The 26334-nt window shown below is 34.6% G+C and overlaps 1 protein-coding gene across 6 annotated transcripts in view; it reads left to right on the forward strand.

The window, feature by feature from the left end:
- LOC112052365 (kinase D-interacting substrate of 220 kDa B) overlaps positions 1-26334 on the forward strand; it is a 75459-nt gene that overhangs the window by 1283 nt on the left and 47842 nt on the right. For 2 of the 6 annotated variants that reach the window (XM_052881517.1, XM_052881520.1), the window contains exon 1: positions 1539-2037. The exons of 1 other annotated variant lie outside the window; for it this stretch is intronic. In XM_052881517.1, coding sequence (XP_052737477.1) covers positions 1744-2037 — 294 coding nt within the window. In that variant the 5' untranslated portion in view covers positions 1539-1743. Of the gene's footprint in view, positions 1-1532; positions 2038-22895; positions 23052-26334 lie in introns of those variants that run through there. 3 more of the 6 variants (XM_052881518.1, XM_052881519.1, XM_052881522.1) reach the window with 3 other exon arrangements.

Below are 26334 nucleotides of genomic sequence, written 5' to 3' on the forward strand. Positions count from 1 at the left end.
TGTTTATTTAAAAAAACTCAGTACACAAATTACATTGACATCCTGACCCTTAAACTAGGTAAGCCTGTGTCTTAAGGGCCAGTGACTTCGAGGTACATATGCATAGGTACAATGATATAAAAACATAAAATATTATAAATGTTGACCATTCACTGTTATATTTAGTACTTAGATATTATGGTTAGTGTGTTTGTTTATGTATGTATGAGGTGCCCCACTATGCATCAACAATATACAACTGTATATATCATCACATACTGAGTCAATCAAAACACCCTGCTGGTAACATGATTCATTTTATGATACAGATTTGTTTGTACAACAAAGTTGTGGTTTTTGCAGACATGTTGAAATTATTACCAGTCATTGATTGAAATTAATACTTCCTTATTTCAATAACCTAGATAATATTACAATTTAAAACTTAATTATTATGTGTCCATTACAAAAATTTATCCCTATTTTCCTTGGTCACTAATTTGTTAATTAAATTTAATTGGCTAATTATTTTTTGTCATTATCAAGAGGAGGTTTTGTTGAAAGTAAAAATTAAAATAACACAAACAATTAAAGAACTACTTATTTAGTAAGTCTAAAAAAAACTAACTAAAACACTGCATAAAGGCTAAACAGATTATGATAAAATTTGATACAATTATAAACTGATAACCAACATATTTGTATCCTGATACTGGAATGAAATCTATCCATCTATCATCTATAATCATGGATACTAGGTAAAAAAATCCAATTAGTTAATTTTAATCCAGAACAATTGAACTGAACTGGATGAAATTTAGCACATATCTAGATTATGTAGTATGGATTTAATAAAATAGCTGCATTTTGAATTTTTAACCTGATATTCATGTAGGAACAGTATTACAGTTGAAACTCCAGGCTTTTCAGGTATTAATAAAATTATGTGTCAATAGTTTTCTAAGAAAAATCAAATAGGGTTGAAAAGATGGAAATCAAATTTTTCTCAGTGTGTGTATGTGTGTGGATTTTCCATATCCACAATATGGATTTTGAAATTGTTTTCAACCATATGTTCATATGAATGCTGGAGGTTGCTAGAGGTGGCTAAACCACTGAACCAATTTTAATTAGGTATATGACTTTGGTATTGAGTAAAACAGGACAAGCTAAATTGTCGTAAAAATAAAAATTGAATCTATCAATCACTATCTAGGGAAATTCGTTATTTTCCAAGTTCCAATCCATCAATTAGAAAATAATTTTCAAATCAAATTATTTCAAACATTGTGTTTAAAAAAATATAAAACGCTATTTTTGAAAGTTACCCTCAATTTCTCCAGGATCCCATCATTATTTTTTATATGCCTACTGGCTTTTTTGTACAGTAGCAATATAGTTATAATAACACAACAAATATACTGATTATATTTTATAGGACATTAAACCTTTCAATACATTCATTGTATTTATACCAATGTTGTTGATACTTCCACGATGCAGTTGATACGGGAGTCTCGTCGCGGCGTACGGTTGGCCGATGTTGTGCCGATGTTTTGACGTCGGAGCCGCGAACACGTGCGTATTCAGCGCCGCAGTCTGAGACCGGCGTCGCTCGCGCCACACGCCTGCTACGGGCAACGTATTTAGCCTTCGCAGTTCGCTTCGCGGAATGTTATCGTAGTTCGCGTCGCGTTCGCAGTTCGCACGCTTTGTATTCCGATCCGCGTTCACCGATAGTGTTTTGTTTCCTACGTACCTACAATGAAGAAGGGGGACTCGCAATACAGTTTGGGACGGGTCACGTCGAGGTCGGCTCGGCTGCTCACGGAGAGCGTCTCGTCCGACGAGCCCGAAGCGGAGAGGCTGTTGAATGTACAACAGCCTCCGATAATAGTTCCTATGGGCAGTGGGCGACGACAGTCTCTCACCGCGCCGCCTTCCCCCACAGACTCCCGCAAAAAGCGTGATCACCGCCAGCATAATTATATGAACCATTTCCACCACTTCATCCACTGGAGGGATATATGGGGCGGCGAACCTCAGAGAGCTCATGAGGTACTGACACAACAATAATCTTCTCCGATTACTAACGCTATATACCCTTAACAGCACGTATACAAATGTACATAATATGTAGGTATGTATAAATGTACAGCTATTTAATTATTACTGTTTGCATAACCTAAGCTCGAAGTTTATTCATATAATGACATGAAACTTTTATACAACACTGCATGTGAAATTTATACACGTAAAAGTTTATCCCTAAAGTTCTAACGGAAACTATATATAAATGCAGCTAATAAACTCGAGCAATATATACAAATAAACTATCAGTTCCCAGTGTCACCTAAACTTATTAAAGTAACTTGTAAAGAAAGTAGAAACATAATATTACTAGCGGACGCCCGCAACTTCGTCCGGCCTACTCCTCCACCTTACTCTTAATCCGGCTCTATCGCTATATCCGTTCTTAGCGGATACCTACTAACTATAAACTACCTCCCTGCCAAATTTGATCCTTGTACGTCAAGCGGTTTTCGAGATTTCGTGATAATACCTGTGACCTTTCGCCTTTTACTTTATCACCCACTAGCAGAAATTCACGGTTCTACCCGTGTATTCCCACGGGAATGGGAACTACGCAAGTAAAACCTTAAAATAAAATTATTATATTACTCCCTGATAACGTTGCTATCTATCGGTGAAAGAATTTTTCATATCGGTCCAGTAATTTTTGACTTTATTCGCTTCTTTCTTTCCTCTTAATACTATTAGTGCAGATTTTTTTTATTATGTAGGTACTAGCTATAGTTCTAGTATAAACTATAACTGATGTTACTCGCTGATCATGTAGCTTTCCATTGGCGATTGAAATTAAAAAATCCACTCAGTTGTTTAGCCGTGAAAGCGTAACGAACTCAATTTAGCATTAATATACCTAAGTACGGATTTTTTATGTACCTACCTACCTATTTTTATTTTTTTTATTTTTAAAAACAGTTAATGTATCTACCTAATGATAAGAAATCTAAATATGCATTGCACATCAAAATTTCCAACCGTATCGTTATTTAGTCAATTCACTCTTTGTCTCTATAGCCTTGATCTCCTTTTTATCATTAAACAAAAAACGTGAAATATATAGACCGCAATTCACTTTCAAGGTAGGTACACCTACTTAACCGTAAAAGCTGTGGCGTGCATAAGATTGTCGATCAGGGTATGCACTAGTAATAAAATTAAGCAAACTGGAAAAATTTGTATTTAATAAGCACTAAGAAGACAACTCTTAGGGTATGCAGTACTTTAATGCATGCCACTGCGTAAAAATTATTAAGTTTGTTATTATTCCGAGTAAAATGCGCCCATATTCTAGATAACAATATTAAACGTGACGTGATTTGTTCATAGGTTATTTGGTTTGTTTCAAATTTATTTACATAGTTACATCTTTTGAAATTATTGATGTTTTTTTACACTCGTTATCATTATTAGCCCATTTTAACGACCACAAGGCCAGGCCTCCCTAATAAAATATGGAGCTTAGACCCACCACACTATGAACTTTGACCCACCGACTATAGTCTATTTCTGTATCAATTTTTAACTACTTTTGTTCAATCGTCGAGCCTCTTTTGAAAATTTCAACTCTTGTTAATTTTTCATGAATAAAAGATGAATAAAATAATCGTTTTTTTTCTCTTCATTTTGAAGTTATGGCATGACTAGAAATAGGAATTATTCATCTATATTATAGGAATATTTTTAGAGGAAGGATTTGCTTGTTTGTTTGCATTGAATAGGCTGTGACAATAATGAACCGATTTAAGAAATTCATTGACGGTTGAGAAGCTGCACTATTCCCGAGTGCTATAGGCTATTTTTTATCCCTGTATTTCTACGTGAACGTGAACCTCGCAAGTGAAATCGCACGACGTAATAAGTATAGTATGCGTATAACATGTACACTGTAGTGTACAATGGGTATAAGAGTATAATATAGATTAAGAAGTTACTAGCGGCCCCGTTCAAGCTTCGCTTTGACTTATGTGCGCTTCTTCCCTACCTACCCTACTCTACCTTTACCCTACCCTACCCCTACCTTACCCCTACCCTACTCCTTCCCTACAAATGCTCCATACGAACTTTTTTTTTTAGGTAGGGGTTAGAAAGAGACAAAAAGTAGCCTATGTCGCTCTCCATCCTTTCAACTATCTCCATTTAAAAAAATCACGTCAATCCGTCGCTCCGTTTTACCGTGAAAGGACAGACAAACGAACAGACAGACCGACAGACACACACACACTTTCATATTTCTAATATTAACATGGACAGTAGGTATGGATGACTCAAATTTCTATTTGATATAGGTAATACATGCTATCAAAATGCTTACCCATCATAGTATGAATTACGGAAATACGATATCTCTGCCAATAATATGCTTCATACGCTGTGCCTACGTAATTTATACATAAATTAAAGTTATTTGCGTTTGGTCGGACTACTTACTACTAGTCATAGATTTAAATACAATTTCTACTAACAATGAAAAGAATAAGTTACGAAAGTTATAATAATAAAAATAAGCTACTTACTATAACTAAGTGCTCGTTAAGTACTTCGTAACCAGGTACTCGTATAAGTACCTACAATTTGAGATTTTATCATCAAACTAGCGGGCGTCCGCGTGGAATTAAATTTTTCACAAATCCCGCGGGAAGTTTGGATTCAAGTTTGGATGAAAAGTAAATTTCAGCCATTGCTTTCTAATGGTGAAAGAATATTTAAAATTGTTCGACTGGTTTTGAATTAAATCGTAACAAACAAACAAATAACAATTTTTATCATTATCAAATTGGTTTATATAAATTTTAATAAAAAAGTCTAAACTAGCTGACACCGCGCGTTTTCACCCGCGTGGTTCCTGTTCCCGTAGGAAAATGAGGATAATATTAGCCTATAATCTTCTTCGACAAATGGCTTATCTAACACTGAAAGAATTTTACAAATAGGACCAGTAGTTCCTGAGATTAGCGCGCTCAAGCAGACAAACAAACAAACTCTTCAGCTTTATAATATTAGTATAGATAATTGGTACCTACATCTTTATCCATCGATCGGTCTTTGAAATGATAGTAATCAGGCGGTATAAAATTGGAACAGTCTCTTAACTGATTGTCTTATTAGTCGTTATGATTATGATCACCTATCTTAACTTACCTTATATTGGTAAGCTTCGTGCCTACGAATTTATATTAGAATTAACCTTAGAAAATGTATAAGCAGGTACGGCTTCTAGCATTTGATACCAAAAGAAGGAATAAATACAACCGACTTCAAAACATTAACGAAACTACAAATGATACAGAATATTCACATGGACCAGTAGAAACTAGGTAGCCTAGTTAAATTGCTGCCAGGTAGTTTTAAAAAACCTATTAAGTCATCAATATTCTCTGTCAGTGCGTTGTAATTTGAGACCCCACTCGAGTATTTTTGAGCATTCGGGTAATCTTCCCCACTTCCCACACACCACAACTTTAAAAACCGGCTCAACCGATTTTCATCAAACATGTCTAACAACACTCCCAAAAAGTCACGACGCGCGAATGGTGTTTACACTTTCAGATCGACTGTCTAAATAGGTGTGTGTTGCCCCGCAGCATACACTATGTACGTCTCAATACCTACGCCTGAAAGGTGCGCAGAATAGATTGCGCACAAAAATGTAACGCTGTCATTCGTTCATTGAATTTTACTGCCCATATTTTTTTCATACCGGGGGCTATACATGGAAAATCGATTCTTAAGGAGTAAACTCTAAAAACTTAATTGAAATCTCTTCATCCGTTCGGGAGCTATGATGCCACAGATAGACACGTCAAACTTATAACACCCCCCTTTTTGCGTAGGGGTTTAGAAAAGGCGTACAAATAGGGATGGTGACAGTTTTTTAAATTGTATATAAATTAAGAGTACGCTAATAGTAAAGCAATTTTGTAAAAGGAACAGGGTATCTGCGATCATTACTTTCGCAGCTACAGGGATTTAAAGGGTCAGATTTGCGGCGCTGCCGCGGATCCCTGAAAAACGCCCCATACAAAATGGCACGAACTAATGACGTCGTAGGCAATGTAATGATCGTCAGATTTGTATGTGCGTATAAACAAAATTACTAATATCTTTGTTATTTGTGCGTTTATGTTTATAGTTCAGATATTTAAAAATGCCACATTTAATGTAAGGAAGCTAAAACTGTATGAATTTTCATCTAATTACGATAAAAGATTTTGAAATTTTATAATCTTATTTATTTTGCAAATATCCAGACAATCTTTGCTTTTTATGTATAAATTAGTTAACATTGACCCTATTTCCCCGAATGTATCATAAAAATCAATATATTCAAACCTAGTCATCATCCCTATTCGCTGGCGTCCGCTAGTTGCATGTATTTGTTTATGGTTGTGGGTAATGAACGAAGTGCATGACACACACATGACTGATAAATTGCGGACAATGAGCTGCGTACATTCAATTTAATCCAGACAATTGAGACTGTAGTACACTTACGAGTACATTATGCGACTGTCGACTTAACAAATTTTTAGTGTCAGCACTCACGACTCAGTATGGGTGACTGGCACATTGCATACGGTCGTAGAACAAAAGAATGGCGGTAATTCCACTGTACTTACCTATACTATATTAAAAGATATAAAAATAGATTTCGTTGCAATATCGTATGTATTTTTTTAAATTTTCCAAAACCTCAAAAACGTGACATTTCGTGACGTCACAATGTTACTTGATTCAAACTAAATTGTTAACTAATATTTTTGTCAAACGCTCCGTTTGTAAAGGATTTTTTATTTATAGTGACGTCATGAAACAATTGAAATATAGACAATCATGGCCGACAGGCGTTTTGGCTCGTATTATCAAAAACATATTTAAAAACTAAAATTTTCATGTTATAACGTCTCAAAAAACATGAAAAAAAAGTAGTACGTAAACTAGCATTAAATAGTAAGACTTGTTACAAGTAGAGAATTTACAACTCAATCTGATAAAAAATTTTAATAAAAAAAATACAACCGACTTCCAAACCTAAAAACGTACCCACTAAACTAAAAAGCGAAAAATAACATCATAATATGTTCTACCTGCTGATCAGTATGAAGGCGGTGCTAAGCCGGTGATGTATTAATTCAAGCCATGTGAGCATATCTTAGATTTAGATTTTGCAGACAGTGTTGTTTCATGTGGTCCTGTCGGAAATGGCAGTGAGTAATCGGTGTACATACATATAAAAAAAAAAAAAAAAAATACCGACCGAATTGAGAACCTCCTCCTTTTTGAAGTCGGTTAAAAATAAGAAGAGAAATTCGTCGGCCAAGACAGAGTAAAGGTAGCCAAGGCTAGTAAAATCTGCAATTTTTCACTGATAGCGATATGAGTGCTTACCAAAATACTGATTCGATAACGTCAACTGTATTGGAGTTGTTAATATATTATCGAAGTTGATGTTTTGTGATCGCTGATTTAAATCAATCAATGGTGCCGACATCTATTTGCTGACTTAAGTTACTTAAACGATGACAGATGAAGATAGATAGAATATGTTCTTTTAGAATATTTTTGATTCAAATACGCAATTCCGTCATCGTGATAAGATAGTTTTGGCAAACATCAAAGCCGGAGTTAGAGCCGAATATGGTGTAGATACTTATTATTATTACATAATATATGTAGGAGTTTACACAGCAACCCCTTAAACTTATTAACAAGTTATTATTTAACAAGTTTCCACGTTTTTAACATATTTTTTATGTGTTTTTTCTATACAAATACGGAGTCAAAATACGAGGATAAAAGCTATACGAGTAACATATACCAATAACCTTTCTTTAAAGACTTGTAACGCGGATTTCTAGTGGTAAAATCATTTTCAAAATCGATTCAGTAGATCCAAAGATTACTTTCTGCCATACCACAAACTTTACTTCTCTATAATATTAGTATGATCAGCGGCGAAGAGTTTATGCAAGCCGATTGCCGCCGGGTTACCTTTAAAATCCATGCTTTGTTGTACTGTATCTAGATATAAGAGAAACCGATGTTTGTATCACTCTGTATGAATTTGGTTTTCTTTGGGACGGCTTACCTTCATCTATATTCCATCCTTCGCCACTGTTATAGATATAATTATATTTTCACCTATTTTGTGAAACCCTTTGAAAATCCCCACAAACGTGTGTTACGAAGATTTCATAAAACACCAACAATTTTATCACACCAAAGATTTTATAAAATCTTAACTCGTCTTAAGAACCACACGAGTGTACGTAAATTTATCGCAATGGGTTTTATTACTATAAAAGCTTGCATAATTGAAGCCTAAACGATGATAAGAATTGTTGGAGTAACCACACCGTAAAATTAATTGCCATGTCGTTATTATTCACCTCTTATCTTTACATTTACGTGCACGAAGTTACTATGGACTTCTCTACCTACAGAATTATAAGGAATTACTTAACAATTATACAGAATCCATTAATATTATGTAGGTGTACACAATGTTTATTATGTCTTTCACAGATAACTGCTGGATTAGCTCGTATAAGAGAAAAATAAGTGAAAAAATTTACCTATTTCAAATTATTGATTATCCTTGCTATTTCATTTACTGGATTCCAATGTTTGGATCAGTTTTATTTATCAGTACCATTATTGAAAAGAAAGAAGTCTTGGCTAGGAAATATAAGGGAGTGGACTGGCATAGACACAGTAAGAGAATTTTCCGCCTAGTCATGAACAATGAGAAGTTTAGAAAGCTGACCGCCGACCTTCAGTAATGGACAGGCACTTTAATAAAAAGATACCTATTGAAAGAAATCAAAATTTCTTTTTTTTAATTGAACCTGGGCGTGATCTGGATCACGTACCATGTCTCTGGGATATGATTTTGATGATTAATATCGTGACTCATGCTAGCCACCCACTACATATCCAATAAGCTCACTTGCCTGCACCGCTAACGGCTTGACATCCGATAAAACTGATCGTGTGTTGGTCGCGATCGGTAGGTGTCATGTCGCGACCAACATACGACCAGTTTTATCAGGTGGGTGGCTAGGCATCAGATCAGAAAAGTATATTATCTATTAGGAAGAGTTTAAAATCAACATCATTATCGGGACTATATTGACGCCAGTAAATCAACAAAGTTTACGATACTGATCCGTTACCCTTTATTTTAGTTCTTTGCAAACACGATAAAAGTGCGACATCAGGGGAGGTGTGGTGTAGTTCGTACTACGATTGTCTGCAAGGTGCCTTTTGATACGGTATTGTGGTAGCTACCTACCCTTCCCAATACATTCAAGTCTCTAAACGTTTCAACCCCTACGTATATTGCGTTGTTTTTCCGTTTTGGGAAGCTCATTATATACTTTTATTCCCGCATTTTACTTCAAACTGAAATAGTGGTGGTTGGTGGCAAAAATACATTAGTAGGATGTGTACCTTTTTTCGTAATAATGTATTATGATATTTATATTTGTCTTGTTAAAATGAAGATTAAGAATTAGCAGATAAGACCTTGTTAAATGAATTATTTATACTTGACTTATTGTATGGCTTATTATCTGCCTTGTTTTATTTTATGCTATTGACAATACAACTCGACCGAATGTCTGCAAATATACTCGAGTGGGGTCTCAAATTAAAGCTCACTGAAAAAGAATATTGATGACTTAATCGAGAATGTAATTAATTTCATGATTTACATGTTTTTCAAAATTTTCAATTTTATATTTTTCATTTGATAATATACAAATGGTAGATTTCGATCTTTTGACATGAATACTAACATTAGTAATATACCAATATATAAACAAAATAATACAAGATGTTTCACTGAAATTATTATTAATACTATTTTACGGGAGCTAAACGGGGAAGCCAATATGTTACATACCTTATTTATATTACAGGATCCTACATTGTTATAACGATTATTTGCATTTGTATGTACCTACTGTTATAATAAGAGCTGTAGTTTGTGATATAAATAATCCTTGTGCTCTTATCAAATAATCTTTTAAGATCTTTGTTTGATATCTAACTATGGGTAACGGCAACACTACAATACAATGCTTCATGGCTTCAATAATTATTCTAAGATAATAATGGGTTCAATAATTATTCTAATCTATACCTAGGTAATAAGTATTGACAACCTCCGTGGCGCAGTGGTATGCGCGGTGGATTTACAAGACGGAGGTCCTGGGTTCGATCCCCGGCTGGGCCGATTGAGGATTTCTTAATTGGTGGCTAGTTACCACCCTACCGACAAAGACGTACCGCCAAGCGATTTAGCGTTCCGGTACGATGTCGTGTAGAAACCGAAATAAGTATGGATTTCATCCTACTCCTAATAAGTTAGCCCTCTTCCATCTTAGATTGCATCATCACTTACCATTAGGTGAGATTGTAGTCAAGGGCTAACCTGTAGAGAATAAAAAAAAGTATCGTTGTATATGCGACACATAGATCTGGTTTTTCACATCCATTACATCTTCTTCTACATCTTCTATAATGGATTTTTACAAAACGAAAAGAACTTGTATCTTATCAAGAGATGCATAGTGGCAGAAAGAAGCGACGAGCTCACATAAATTTTATAACCGCTCTTAAAATCAATTATTTGGTCGGCATATCCCTACACGGTGTGCAATATTACAAAGTATCTTTGAGTAACTAGGTCAAACATAGTCACCCTTTAGGTATATATAACGATTTATTTTAGAAGAGGTTAGTGAGGTGAAAATTAAGCTGATAGGCGCAGATTTCAGTCTGATGAAAAATTAATTTTTCTCTCTAATCAGTAAAAATAATAAGTGTTTTTTTACGGTACGTAATAGGTACATTAATTTTAGAAAGAGCTACCTCAAGGCCTTTTTAAGGTACTTAAGTTTTTGTGAGTCACGTCGCAATACATATAATAGTCCCAATGACATCATAAACGCGCCCTAATTTAAACGCGCTTTGATTACCAATTGAAGCCAATATTAGAAATTGACCGAAACAATAAGTAAGTAGGTATCAAAATCAAACACGTTCTAACAATCTGATGAATTCGTAGAAATTACATTTAGATTAAAACTTGAGTATAGTCCAAATCCTCTTTTTAAGTACCATCTAATGAGTACTAAAAAATATTCTAGAATAAGCTAAGGTAAATTGGTTTATGACTGCCACGAGTAATCATTTTAGACATCTTATCTTTAGTACATAGACGTGAAGATGTTTCCCATAAATGTAGTTATTTACCTTGTTTGCGGTTTTACGACATTTGAAATACTCAAACACAAGCATGCTTTTTACTTGATGTTAGTAAATAATTCGTTAGTGGATATTGGATTATTAACACCGTCGAGTAATTGGTTTTTATTACATTATATTTTGACGACCTCCGTGGCGCAGTGGTGAGCGCGGTAGATTTACAAGACGGAGGTCCTGGGTTCGATTCCCAGCTGGGCCGATTGAGGTTTTCTTAGTTGGTCCAGGTCTAGCTGGTGGGAGGCTTTGGCCGTGGCTAGTTACCACCCTACCGACAAAGACGTACCACCAAGCGATTTAGCGTTCCGGTACGATGTCGTGTAGAAACCGAAAGGATTTTCATCTTCCTCCTAACAAGTTAGCCCGCTTCCATCTTAGATTGCATCATCACTTACCATCAGCTGAGATTGTAATCAAGGGCTAATTTGTAAAGAATAAAAAAAAACATCGCATACTACGAGTGTTGGTCGACCCAGCAGGACTGACGACATCAGCGAGTCGCAGGGTTTCGCTAGATGCAGGCAGCTCAGTATCGTAATGTTTGGAAGTCCCTACAAAAGGCCTATATCCTGCAGTGGACGTCCATCGGCTGATATGATGATGACGATGATACTACTACAAATTGAAACACCAAAATCATATGGCTACTAGTAGGCTAGTAACTAAACTTGGCCAAAGACAGACTAAATTAGCCAAATTATAATTTGTATTTTTTTTAATTTACCCGTGCAGAGACTTAAAACACTCACGTACGTCATAGAGGTTGGCAAATGTTTTCCATCTATTTCTTAATTATACATATAAGTGCCATAATTCACATTATTTTAATGAAACTTGTTTTAAATTTACATACATTCCAAAAAATTAAGTAGGGACGTGTCTTCTGATTCACTGTAAATATTTTTTGTCTCTTTGTAGCGAATATACTCTGGACGAATTCGGGTGGTCGCTAGTACCTACCTTTAACGGTCATGTTTTTTTTTAATATCTCGAAGATTTTGGCGTTTGTTTGAGTTATTCAGCAAACAGACTGTTGTGGAATTTAAACACAGAAATATCAAACAATACCTTGTTTGATGTTGCTGCGTCATTCACATCAACTCTTTTGGTATGTCTGAAGGATTTAGTCTTGGCAATTTGATAGAAGATAATTATAATGCCTTTGAACGGTTGATAATATAACCTGGGAGCCTTCATCTAAATTACTGCCTAAACCCTTCGAGATATTAGATAAAGGTATATCCAAATAAAGCATAGCATTAAAAAGGTATAAAAAGGAATTCCTCTTTTATACATAAACGAAAAGATAAAAATCCTATAACTTTTGAAAACTTCAGTGTTTAATATAGTTTTTTGCAGCAGCACTAATAAGGGTTATCTTATAAACACAAAAATTAAAAAACAAAACAAGCAAAAACAGTTATATTCATTTTTGAATAAAGTGACGTTGGTACTTATAATAAAATAATTATAATACTCAATAATTTGCCCTTGAAAATCGTAAAAAATTGGCTGCCTAAATCTATTACACTAACCTGTTTTACTTTTTGACATTATTTATTCTTATTGCTATAACAATTGTAAACAATAACTTCCGACTTATTATTATTACTACAAAATCAAAGTAATGTAAAAAAAACTTTAACCTCCAAATTTTCCAATTGAAATAACAATAGCTTGGCTTGTTTACCAGTCATTGAACCGTTACACTTACAAGTATTTTGTAAGATTCCATTATATTGCTGGTCCTGAAAAGAACAGAGGAAAAAATATATATAAAAAAATGTTTTACTGTTGTCTATAAGAACGTATATATATTTATGTTATTAGTTATTAATTTATCCCTTCAAAAGTTTTATTCTTATTAGATTAGATGAAGTACTAACACATCTAAATACCTATAAATAACTCAAAGGTGTAGTGATCTATGAACGCACAGCCAAAACAAACCACTGGACGGATCGGGCTGAAATTTGCCATGCAGGTAGACGTTAAAACGTAGGAATCCGCAAAGAAAGGATTTTGATCAATTGTACCCCCAAGATAGTAAAATAGGGAATGAAAGTTTGTATGAAACTTTGTCAATTTTAAACCGATCGACCTGAGACTTTGCATGCATAAAGCTACTTTGACGTAGGCATCCCCTAAGAAAGAATTTTGATAAATTCCACCCTTAAGGGGATGAAAGTTTGTATAAATCTTGGATTTTCGACTGATTGAACTGAAAATAAAGATTGGAGCTGATGAAGACGTTCGCTGAAATAGGATTTTGATAAATTCAACTCCATGGGGATTAAATAAGGGATGATGGAGGATCTCCTTTGTGCTGCGGCTATTGAAGCAATTTTGGTGAAATTTTTAATAAAGTAGATTTGACTTTGGATTAGCACATAGCTACTTTTCATCCCGAAGAAATCCATGGTTCTCGAATTGTAAAAACCCTTTTCATAATCTACTATTAGCACTACTTGGATCGGTATTCATCCCGGCCTTTCAGAATTACTCAGTCACCTGTGCTCAATGAAACGGTGACTAGATTCTATGTACAATCTTTACGTATGGACCTATCTATCTATATGACATAAACTTTCCCTTGTGACCTTTAACTGGTGCTATGTATTGGCACGTCGACGCTCTTATCTGTCTTTAAGTTCAAGTAGGGTACGACCTATTCGTAGTAGTTCAATCTACATCAACTCTATCCTTGATACACTTAAGTGTTGTTTTTAACTAAAATTTTCAATCCAGTTAAAGGTGATAAAGATGAAGTGAAAGTGTGAAAATGAGAAAGATGAAACTGGCTATCAAACCATTTAGTCTTTTTTTGGAAGGTGTTTTTTTTATTTATATAGAATAGAACAGTTTTGTACAATTACGAGATAATTTACAGGTAAACTAGATTAGAAAATAGTTAAGATACACAACCCATATATCAACAAGTTAATAAGGTAAACTGTTTTCTTTTTACTGAGTCTATTACTGGATAAATGAAATTGCAATTCGATCTAGTAATTGCAAGATGATTTATAGAACATATTAATAGATAGGAAAGTCATCAGATAGTCTACTATGAAAGTTTTTGGTTCCTCCTCAAACCGGATACATTGCAACGTAGTTGTAAAGTTTCTAACTTTAACCCTTTAACATTGTAGGGGGTTAAACTTTGAACACAAGTACAATTAAGATGCAGATGATTTTAATATTGTAGGGCGTACTATATAAAACTGCACATTATACATATAATCTTCAGTATATGAATCACAGCGTTAAGCATTTGCAAAGCTATATCGGTCCTATTCCTGTTTATGCATTATGAGACCAGCGTCCTTAGCTGTAGTAAGCAACTAACCAGCCTTAGATCATACATATAACCGACCTATATATTGAATTACAATGTTGAGAATATAGTTATTCGATAGTATAATTATAACTAGTCGATGCATCTATAGCAACGTAGTTGTAAAGTTGCAAACTTTAACCTATTGAACCATTAGTACTTTCCAATAGCGTTCTAAGCTAAGTGCCCTTTTCATTGTTATGACGCTAAGCCTTCAAGGCCGAACCTTTGGTACTTACGTGCCCTTCTAAATAGGTATATCTTTCACTCCAAGTTCCTCAAATATTTTACTGTAGTTATGAATATATTTATTACAAATTAATCTTCAAATTTAAACAATCGTGAGTATTATTTATAATAATGTATTTTAAAACACGGCTTAAACTCACGTGATACAACGTCGGAGTATGCCCGACTAGTTCCGAACCCATACGAACCCTTAGTCATGAGCTGGTTCTTGCAACGTGGCACGATTCAGGACGCGAAGCGGCGGCGCCGCGGCCGCGCGCACCGCGCGTTGAGAGAGGGTTTGAAGGGTGGAGAATAGAGGTTCCGTTACGCTCTCCGACGGTTCTTGAATGTCATCTTGATTGTACCCGTCTTCTTGTAAACAAACGGAACTAACACTATCTTGCTCCAAGTTACTATAGTCAACTAGTCGGGCATACTCCGACATTGTATCGCGTGTTTTTAGTCTGTTTCATAATAAATGAATTCATAAAAAACTATCACAATGTTTTATAATTTTTTACAACATATGAACATTTTTTATCTCTTTTGTATAGGTACATCAAATCGTAAAAAACTGGATCTGTAATTTATTAATAGGTTTTTGTCGGTTTAACCTTATCATTTTGTTATGTAACTAAGTACCATTAAGGTCATGTTGTGTAGTTACAAATGGAGTAGGTACTGTATTATACTGTATTCAAATGGTTGAGTAGTTTCCAATAGACCAAAAGTTGTATACTGAATTTAAACAAAAAACATACAAACTCTTAGTCATTTATACATGGTTTAGGTACTGTATTTTTTCTGCGAATGATCATATCAGCCAATGGACGTCCACTGCAGGACATAGGCCTTTTGTAGGGACTTCCAAACATCACGATTCACGATACTGAATGAATGAGAGCATATTTTGGAGCAAAATAACCTTTAATTATGGAATGAGGCTGTGACTATAACATTAGAAATTCAAAAACACTAGCCTTAGAACTTGTTTGTTTGTACAGAATGCGTGATGTAAATTAATTCACGAACTTTGTAATGCATCCTGCAATCTCGTAGACTTCTGCGTTGTATAAATCCTATAAGCCGTGGTCTCCATTTAGTCTACCTTCGTGAATTTATGTGAATTTTAAGTTATAGATAGAGGATCATTTAATTCAACGCTGAAGGAAAACATGTGGAAAATCTGTTATGCTTGAGACAGATGCTTGAGTTTTCAAGGTGGAGCCAAGTTAGTGAGTAGCGAAATATGGGATAACGCTGCTCATTATGAGTGTAGACCTTTGCTTAGTAGGTGATGATTGGATGTGGTATATTGGTTTGGTGAACTGTAAAAGGAATCGCTGTGACAAACAACTCTAGATGCGTTCGATTGTTTGGGATTTGCGTTGATGAGTCACACTGATTCATCTCTCTATTTAGATTGTCATTACTTACATAAAAAAACTAATTAGTATAATAAATGCATGTCAGAAGCCAAGTTTTGCGCTGGTGACGAATGTTATAGCAAAATATAAGTGTTTAATAAAGATGTCAGGGTTACAAACGATAACGATTATTGGAGCTAAGCCAAGAAAAAGTTGTGAGCTACCTATTTAGGCAAACTTGGAAAATTCAAAAAAATCTATGTGTGTAAAAATTTGATTGTTTGTTTGTATGTTTTGAATTGGCTCTGGAACTATTGAAGTGATTTGAAGAATTCTTTCACTGTTGGTAATCTACACTATAACGGAGTGCTATATTTTATCCCCGTATTCCTACGGGAACAGGAACCATGCGAGTGATACCGCGCGGCGTCTGCTTGTAATTAATTATGTGCTTATAAATAAGCTTTATCCAGCGGATCAAACGATCAAATGGCGCAACAAAATACTATGTAACTACCTAGTACTTTACAGGATAACTTCAGTACCCGTATATTACAACACATCAATCGCATTTTTAATTATCACAGTATGTACATACTTGAAAAAAGTTTGGAATAGAATAATTGCTTTATTTGGCTAAACGATAAAACAATGTCAATTAAAGACAAAAGATAAAACTCAATAGTACCTATTAACATAATCCTTGTTAAACCTACTTAACGATAAAATTACAAGTTTACCTGGAACACCATCATTTGTAAGGTAATTTACAATATTGCTTTAGGATTAACTACTGACAAGCAGGTAATTTGTTGTTGTTCTGTCCTTTCTTCACCGTGCCACTTTATTTAATGACGTATTGTTCTTGTAACTCTTTGTTGTTTGCAATCTTTACAGTCTTAATATAAATTAGTTGTTAGTTAGTTAGTTTAATGATATGTATTTGGAATAACAAAAGTGGTACACCACAAGAGATGATTGAAGTGCACACGTAACATAGAAAACTCTGAAGCTAACTTAATTCGGTTGAAGTGCATCAACGGTGAAAAGGCAAAAGGGGAATGCCAATACAATGTTGGCCCCGGGAATACAGGTATGTCACCGTATAAAAGTATATGGAGATGATAATATGCTGGTTAAATAATTGGCTTAATAAAAGTATGTTTCTTGAACGTTCTGTTACCAACGAGCTTAACAAACAATAAACGAACAAGCAAACCAATCATAAGTCTTCAAAAATATCTTAGAACTTGGGCTGTATGGTCTACGATCTTAGCTTGTCCCCATTGGGAACTTTAGGGGAATTAAAAATGTCGTAAAACGTTGTAGCAAACTTTGACAAAGTAATGATTTCATTGTTAAAGTATCAAGATTTTTTTAGACATAAGTAAATAGGCTAGGGCCGGGGATTGGCATTCTCTTTTACCACTAATTTTCGACAAACCGAACTAATCCTGAATAAAAGAAAAAAAAATCCGAGTAAATAACCAAGATGAATTTAAAGTTTATATATACCACTGTAGACATCGATTGTAGATCGTTAGATGAGCCTCAAAGCGTCGCGGAATTGTCATTGGTTTCGCACATTGAGTACGTCATCACTCGTTACACATTTCTCTTTATTCATGTTGTGGCTTGTTTTTTTACACTTCCAAAATGAACACAAAGGCATAATTAAGGGATTAAAATAAGATAAGTTACGTACTAAGATAAGATGTGCGTGCACGTCTTTGGGTAATGACATAAAATTGTGCGTTCTCTAATATGGAGGTGCCCATCTAACGATTTATATCGATGACTGTAGACATTTGTAATTCAAAGCGTGATCGTAGCATACCTAAAGCTATTAGAGGTGAACATTTACATAGTAAAATGCGAGCCGAATACGCGTCATTGCATCACAATGAAACTAATTATGTACGGGATTCTGGTGATTTACTTTATTTATAACTGCAATATAACGATATCATACCAACTTACTCGTACAACGCGTCACTTTCACTCTGGTGAGATATTTTGATACATATAATGCGGATTATCAACTCACGAGCTTACGGTAGGGTATGGTTTTCTTAATTTTAATCAATTTAGTAACACTCAATAGTACATAAAGTTATTGCATCTCAGACATAGAAAAATAATGGGACCACCCTGGAATCAAATCCTTCAAAACAAAAAAAGAATTTTCAAAATCGGTCTATAAATTATGGAATTATGACGGAACATACATTAAAAAAAAAAATATACATACAGCCGAACGACGAACCTCCTCCTTTTTGGAAGTCGGTTAATGATCATGCACTCGCTGCTGTTTCAAATCACTATCACTAGTCTGGGACTTTCAAGTTAATTTTTCGTGAGTAGTTTCATCTCGATGAGCCGATCAACTTTTTTATTTACGAAAATTCTTGATTCTGGTAGCTAACTGAGTTACCAGGAAATAAAAAATTCTGTGCGTCGGAACGAGATAGCGTACCACGCAATTTGTAGGACATCGTAAATTAAATTGTATAACTATTAATTAAACAACATCAAAAAAACAGTTGGTTAGTAACAGCTTTTAATAACCTCGATATTAATACAAGTTGGGAGGACGGTAGTGTGTCAATAGTACCCACATAGGCCAATATGTATTTGAAATTATTAGAATTTCGTCTCGTATATTTCGACAAACTAAAAAAACTAAACTTGCGTTTAACTCATTAGAGATATTTCAAATCATTTTAATACAACAATATTGTTATAAATTTTGGAGATTAATATTTCAAATTATAAAAACAACGCCATAGCGGCTAAAAAGATATTAAACGAGCCATTAGCCCACGATATTAAAAAAAATTACTCTCTTTTTACATCTTTGCCCTTGGCATAGCGAATAAGCCACGTAGCTGATGTTACCTTTTTTATTCATTTATTTTCTGATTTTGTGTTTTTAGGGCATTATTTTTAATATTTACTTAGGCGAAATAGTTTGTGGTGCAAGTTGTTGTTGTTGGTTATCGTACTTCCGTATAAAACAAAATCTTTATTGCTTAAACATACAAGTTTATACAAATATCATTGTTGAAACCTTCTTTTGGGCATGATGGTGCCTGTGACAGAAGGCCTCACTCTTCCATAGCCAATTATAACAACTGTATGTAATTATGTATGAATGTATGTCTGACCGTATGGTAAGAGCACAGGATGACTAACTTTCAGCTTTCATAAAATGAGCTATGCTTGGATAGTAGAAGATCCGTATTAGAAACGACCTTCACTCATCTGTTTAATAGATGAAAAGTGTTTTATATTTATATCAAACTAGCGGACGCCCGCGACTTCGTCTGCGTGAAACCCTACCCCTACATATACCCCTACTCTGAATATCCTATGTCCGTCTCCTGGTTCTAAGCTACCATTTTCAGCCAAATCGGTCCAGCCGTTCTTGAATAGTGTAACTGACACTCCTTTCTTTTATATACAAGTATATAGATTTAGTTCGTTATAAAATATATTGCGAGTAGGTTGCCTCAAAAACTCCTGGTCAAAGTAATAGTTAATAATAGTTTTTCCAGGAAAGTTTGTCGACAGCCTACTTGCAATATATTTTTTAACGTACTATTATTTGATATAAAACACTTTTAATCCAATGAACAGATGGGTGAAGGTCGTTTCTAATACGGATCTTAGAGTATATAAGTTTTGTCTATTTTGACATAACTAACCATGTTCTAATAGCTGTCGTTAAAATTAACGACCCTTTTATGGCATGTTATAGACGGTGCTGCAAAGGAAAACAACAAATATCGCTTTGCAAAATTGGACCTTACATAACTAAATCTAATATTTTTTATACAGTATATTTGCCATATTTTTTATAATATGACCATTATTCCCATTCTCCTCCAACTAGTCGAGGAAGACTATTCTAGGAGTGGGTACGACAATAGACCAACAGGGTGAGGATTGAACCACCACCTCTCAGTGATAAATAAAACCGCTCTTACCGTTGAGCTATTGAGGCTTTTCTTAGATTTATTGAAAATTTTATTAAAGTATCCATGCTTGAATGGGAAAAACTTAGTGTTTCTATAACACCATAGAATTTGAAACACCTACCTAATAGAATTTCCTCATTTCCTCTACCTATTATTAGTACAAGGTGGTGCCTTCGTAATACCTATCTATATTTAATCTTTTATACAATGTGTTGTGGGTATAATAAAATAATAGCTTCTAAGATATTATTTTGATAAAACAAGAATTTACGTAACAATACCGCTCAAGTTATAATAAATTCTTTGCCAAGAAGAAAACATGAACTTTGGTTTATCACATCAATTTTATCTTGTGTATAAATCGTCTGACAAGCTTTATTTTAGAGATAAATTAGTTTGTTTTACTTATACTTTTCTTTACGGTTCAGTGACTAGGTTATTAGGCTTCGGATCTTGTGGTTCCGAGTTCTATAATCAGAAAAGAAAAAAAAGCGCGACTCGGACTCGCGCACCGAAGGTTCCGTACACCTGTAGGTTGAAGTTTTGGTGTTTTTATTGCTAAACGAAATCCATAACAATTACAATGTTATACAATATGTTATACAAATACAATGTTACAATGTGGAAGCTGGAAGAGCATAAATTGAAGGCAAATGTTTTTTTCGTTTTTTCGTTTATTGAAGTAGTTCAGGGGAGGACAAACGATCAACAAAGTGATCCTATAAGGGTTCAGTTTTTTCCTTCTGAGTTACGGAATCCTAAAAAAGTATGTCTAAAATAAGAGTCGTTACGTTTATTCGGTACTAGCGGAAGCCTTGTTGATTCTCTCGCGAAGTTCCCGTTCCCGTGGGAATACAACGATAAATGTCGCTTATGTTATTTGCTGATAATCAAGCTTACCATTCGTAAAAGAAATTAAAAAAGAATTTAAAATCGGTTTAGCTGTTTCAGAGATTGAAAAAAAAGAGAGTAACAAACGGACATACAGACAATTTTTTTAAATTGATTTAATAAATACTTTCGTATGCATTTAGTGAAAAGTTGATAATTTAAAATTACAAACAGACACTTCAATGTCTTCAAATACTTATAATGAAGAACAATATGTTAATTCGGAATTATCAATTTGTTTATTAATTATGAACATTATTGCCGCAGATTCAGTAAGTAGTGATAATTCTCGAACATAGGTGAAGTAGGTCAGTCGATTCAGTTTAGTAACAAAATATCCAAGTACAGTAAGAATAGATACTCTATAGGTCTAGGTAGGTAGGTTTAGGGTACTAGCCTAACAGGTGCCTTGATCTTATTTTTTACAGAAAATAAAATTACGTGTTGATGGTAGTGAGTGTAGATGTAGCCTAAGGTTGAACACCTAGAAAATGCCTATTCACTTTTGTCTTAAAGATACCCGGAAAATCAATAAGAATCAGGAAACACAGGCTTCGGGAGAGAGTTCCATACCTTAGCCATTCATATAAGAAACGAAAGTAAAACGCTCTGTAGGTAAAGAATAATACATATTTTTCATACAAATCAGCTGTTGTGAAATGCAAAAACTAAGCAAAAACGTTTTAACGTCCTAAGTCACATAGTAACTCTGTAATATACCTACCTACCTACAAATGTTTTAGTTATGTCTGACTCTGGAATCTTATAGAAAGTGTCTGTCAAAATATCATCCGAAACATCCTGTTAAGACACATGTTTGTATGAAATACATCTACAGTACAACTTTTACTAACCAAAACGTGCCATAGGTAACCAAAATGTACCAATAACCAACGTGTCTGTGACATAAATCCAGGCACTCAAGGCCAGTGGCGCGCTCTTAATAATCTTGTAATAATACTCGTAATTATAATCTAGCTAGCGTTCGTAAAACACTATCTTACTTCCAAATCAAATAGTAACTTTACAAACATAAATTAAATTAAGAAAATATAACTATTATTATTACTTTTTTATTGCGAAACTGGAGATTTTTTTACGTTATGCTAAAAGCGCCATCTACACAAAAGATTGGAAACTGTCTCGCCAATAGCGTTGAAGAAGAACCCAAAAAGTTGCGCAAGCGCACACTTTTCACGTTAGCTAGCGAGTTAATGTCACGAAACACCGATAGATGGCAGCACCTATATTTTATAAACAGTAATAAAATAATTTGGATATTATTATTACAACAATAAACTTTCGTGTTTTATTATTTATTTATTTTTAACTTCGTAGTTTTACCACAGTCTATAATCGAAATGTTACATAGTGTTAAATAGACATTTGTTTATAAACTTCCAAGGCCTACTTAAAGTTCATTAAATGAAGTAATTAATTGCTAAAGCTTCTTCTGTCGGTAGGTAGTTTATCTGCGTCATAATATCATCCATAAGTAAATACCTATCACGAATAGGGCTCAACAAAATAGCTGATAAGTTTGATAAGCACTCCTGTGTAATAACATTTCTTCCATCATTTTCTTATCAAATGTAAATGGAACGTCGCATCGGTTGTGACATGAAGGAGTCGTCCTTTGTAATAATCGGATTATTATATTTTTTTAAAATGACTACCCACTCAAAACTTCGCCTCGATCTAATTGTTAGCAAAGTTTATCAGTGAAAGTGCTATTTACAAGTGTTTATGTTATGAATTGTTTGTGAGATGTCGTATTGGTTAGACAGAGGCAGTTCGTCCGAAAGACGTGCCCTTGTTTTACCAATCAAAGTGCCGCGGAGTTATGGAAGCGTGCTACCTTATTATCGTTTCATGAGAGAAGCTTTGAGTGAACCGATGGCGAATGAGGTGATTTTTAATCGTTCTAATAATTATAACGTAATCATTGTATTAAAAGGAGGATGGCGAAAGTGGGAGTCACACTCAGAAGTGTCGTACACTCTAACATTTGTATTATTTAAAACTATTATTTTATAAGATGATTGTAAAAAAAAAATTGAGATTTTACAGAACGGGAATCAAGATTACTTCTATATTTAGCATAGTAAAATTGTTCTACTTGTGGCCTGAGACCGAAACGCCTTGTCGTATTTACAAAGCAATCACGCAGTTGTATGTCAGCGGCGGTGTTTTTCAGTATAAAATTCACATTTATTCGTATGCATAGATAGGGTACCTCCTAAGTACGGTATATCTCTTTTCTCCTTGCTTTTCAAGATTGGTTACCATTTGTTTTTTGCTTAGTTTAATCATGATTAACAACTATTAATGGGTTTCCATTATGTACGCTACTTTTATCTGCTAGTCCCAAAATACATGCAACCTCGCCATTCTCCTTTATGAATCATAACTCCATGGTAACTCATATATGTTGCATCAGCGAACTCTTCGATTTTCTTCTTTTCAAGATATCCTCGGGGTTCGGAAGTTGGTCACCATCGTATCTATCACATGACCGATCGAATCTAAGATTTTGATCAAATATTAACTGGCCACTAACCAATTGCTAGGAAAATTAGCCGCCCATTAATTGGTTAGTTAACCCAAAGCCCGCATTGGAGCTGCGCGATGGGCCTAACCTCTAAATCCTTCTCTCTTATAGCAGAGATGAATCTTGTGCCAGTAGGCTATTGAAAATAAGCTAATACGTAAATGTAATTAGTTTACACAGCGTTATACTGGGTAATCGATATTTTTTTTTCAAATAGGCACATTTTAACCGTTCGTGGGATTTTAAAAGTTTATAGCCGTGATAGCCCAGTGGATATGACGTCTGCCTCTGATTCCGGAGGGTGTGGGTTCGAATTTGGTCCGGGACATGCACCTCCAACTTTTCAGTTGTGTGCATTTTATGAAATTAAATATCACGTGTCTCAAACGGTGAAGGATAAACATCGTGAGGAAACCTGCATACCAGAGAATGTTCTTAATTCTCTGCGTGTGTGAAATCTGCCAATCCGCATTGAGTGGTGGATCCAGCGTGGTGGACTATTGGCCTAACCACTCTCATTCTGAGAGGAGACTCGAGCTCAGCAGTGAGCCAAATATGGGTTGATAATGATGATGAATATACCACAAATTTTACCTCTTTTTATTAGTATAGATGTCATATTTATTATAATTAAACAAATTAATAATATCATGTATAATTTAATTAGATTGTCGCATGTACATTAATTATTCATTAGATTATTGCAAGACACACCCAAACTAGAAAAAAAGATGTTTTAATTTAACGGATTAACGTGGCATTGAAATTCATATGAGCATAGTGGCTAAGTAATCAGTTCACCGAGATAACGGTTAACTACATTATCTTACCATAGTTTATGGGCCACGGGTAAATTACAGTATAAGGAAACTGGAGTTATCGTGCGAGTCTGTGTTTAAAGAAAAACAGTTTAATCCTAGGATCAACATCCAATATGTTTGCCAACTTTATGCATAAATATCGCTTATGTCCAGCACCACCTTCATTGTTCGTATGTATTAGGGAATGTAATATAGGAACGGTGTGTTAATGAAATAAATAAATACATGTAAATGTCGAACGATTAATAAAATCGCTGCGAATCGATTATAACTCGATGACGTTTCGACGAAAATGCTTCGTGCGGCCTCTTTTATACGAACTTACGGACAGGTACGGAAATTCCGCTTATTACTTTTGATATCTTTTTAACCGACTTCCAAAAAGGAGGAGGTTCTACGTTCGGCTGTATGTATGTTTTTTTTTTTTTTTATGTATGTCCAGCGATAATTCCGTCATTTGTAGACCGATTTTGAAAATTCTTTTTTTGTTGTGAAGGGTTTGATTCCAGGGTGGTCCCATTTTTTTCATGTCAGGATCTGATGATGGCATCCTGGAGAAATCGAGGGGAACTTTTGAAAATCGTAGAGACGGCTAGTGCGTTTGTTAGTGTTTCCATAAGGTATTTTAAACCACTACAATTTTATCAAGGTCTGGAGTTGGTCTGATGATGGAGCCGATACACAGACGATGGAACTCGTCCACGATTTACAGCAGGTACCTTTTGTTTGGGCTTAATTTATTTGTATTGATGAGAACTTTCCACCTAGATGGGTTGTGACTGTATTAAGGGTCTGATGATGAAGACGAAGGACAGTGAAGAGAACTCCTCGACGGTTCACAGTAGCTACCTTGTGTTTGGACTTGATACATTTGTATTGATGAGAACTTTCCACCCATATGGATTGTGACTGCATAGGGGGTCTGGTGATGAAGACGGAGGTCAGTCAGTGCACATTCAGTAGGTGTGCTAACACTAAAAATTAAAAAATAAAAATTTTAATAAAAAAAATTCAACCGACTTCCAACTCAAAAATTAACCTAAACTAAAAAGCAAAAAATAACATCTTACCTATGTGCTACCTTCTGATCAGTTTGAAGGCGGTGCCAATCCAGTGCCATGTTTTAATTAAAGCTGTTTCTGAAAGAACCACAGAAATTGTGTAATTTAAACGGCTTGAATTAAAACATCACTGGCTTGGCACCGCCTTCAAACTGATCAGAAGGTAGCACATAGGTAAGATGTTATTTTTTGCTTTTTAGTTTAGGTTAATTTTTGAGTTGGAAGTCGGTTGAATTTTTTTTATTAAAATTTTTTATTGTTTTTAACCGACTTCAAAAAAGAGGAGTTTCTTAATTCGACGCGTATGTTTTTTTATGTTTGTTACCTCATAATTTCGTAATTTCTTAACCAATTTTCAAAATTCTTTTTTTGTTTGAAAGATATTATTTATACTACCAGATTGTTCCCATTTCATTTTCATGAAAATCGGTTCAGTAATTTTGTGTTAAAATGAAAATAACAAAATTGCCCGTATTGTGGCGCTTGCGTTCACTGTGCTAGGACACACTAAAAACAGAAAAAAAAATACCTTTTGATCATTTTGAAGGCGGTGCCAAGCCAGTGACGTAATAATTAAAGCCGTTTCTGAAAGAACCACGAGAAAGAACTGTCTTTAAATCCTAAAACTTTATGATTTAATCGGCTTAGATAATGATAATGATTTTTGGTGCACATATGATGTTATTTTTAACCGACTTCCAAAAAGTAGGAGGTTCTACGTTCGGCTGTATGTATGTTTTTTTTTTTTCGCTTTTCAG

The sequence above is a fragment of the Bicyclus anynana genome, chromosome 5 (genome assembly GCF_947172395.1).
Source record: "Bicyclus anynana chromosome 5, ilBicAnyn1.1, whole genome shotgun sequence".
Lineage (NCBI taxonomy): Eukaryota > Metazoa > Arthropoda > Insecta > Lepidoptera > Nymphalidae > Bicyclus > Bicyclus anynana.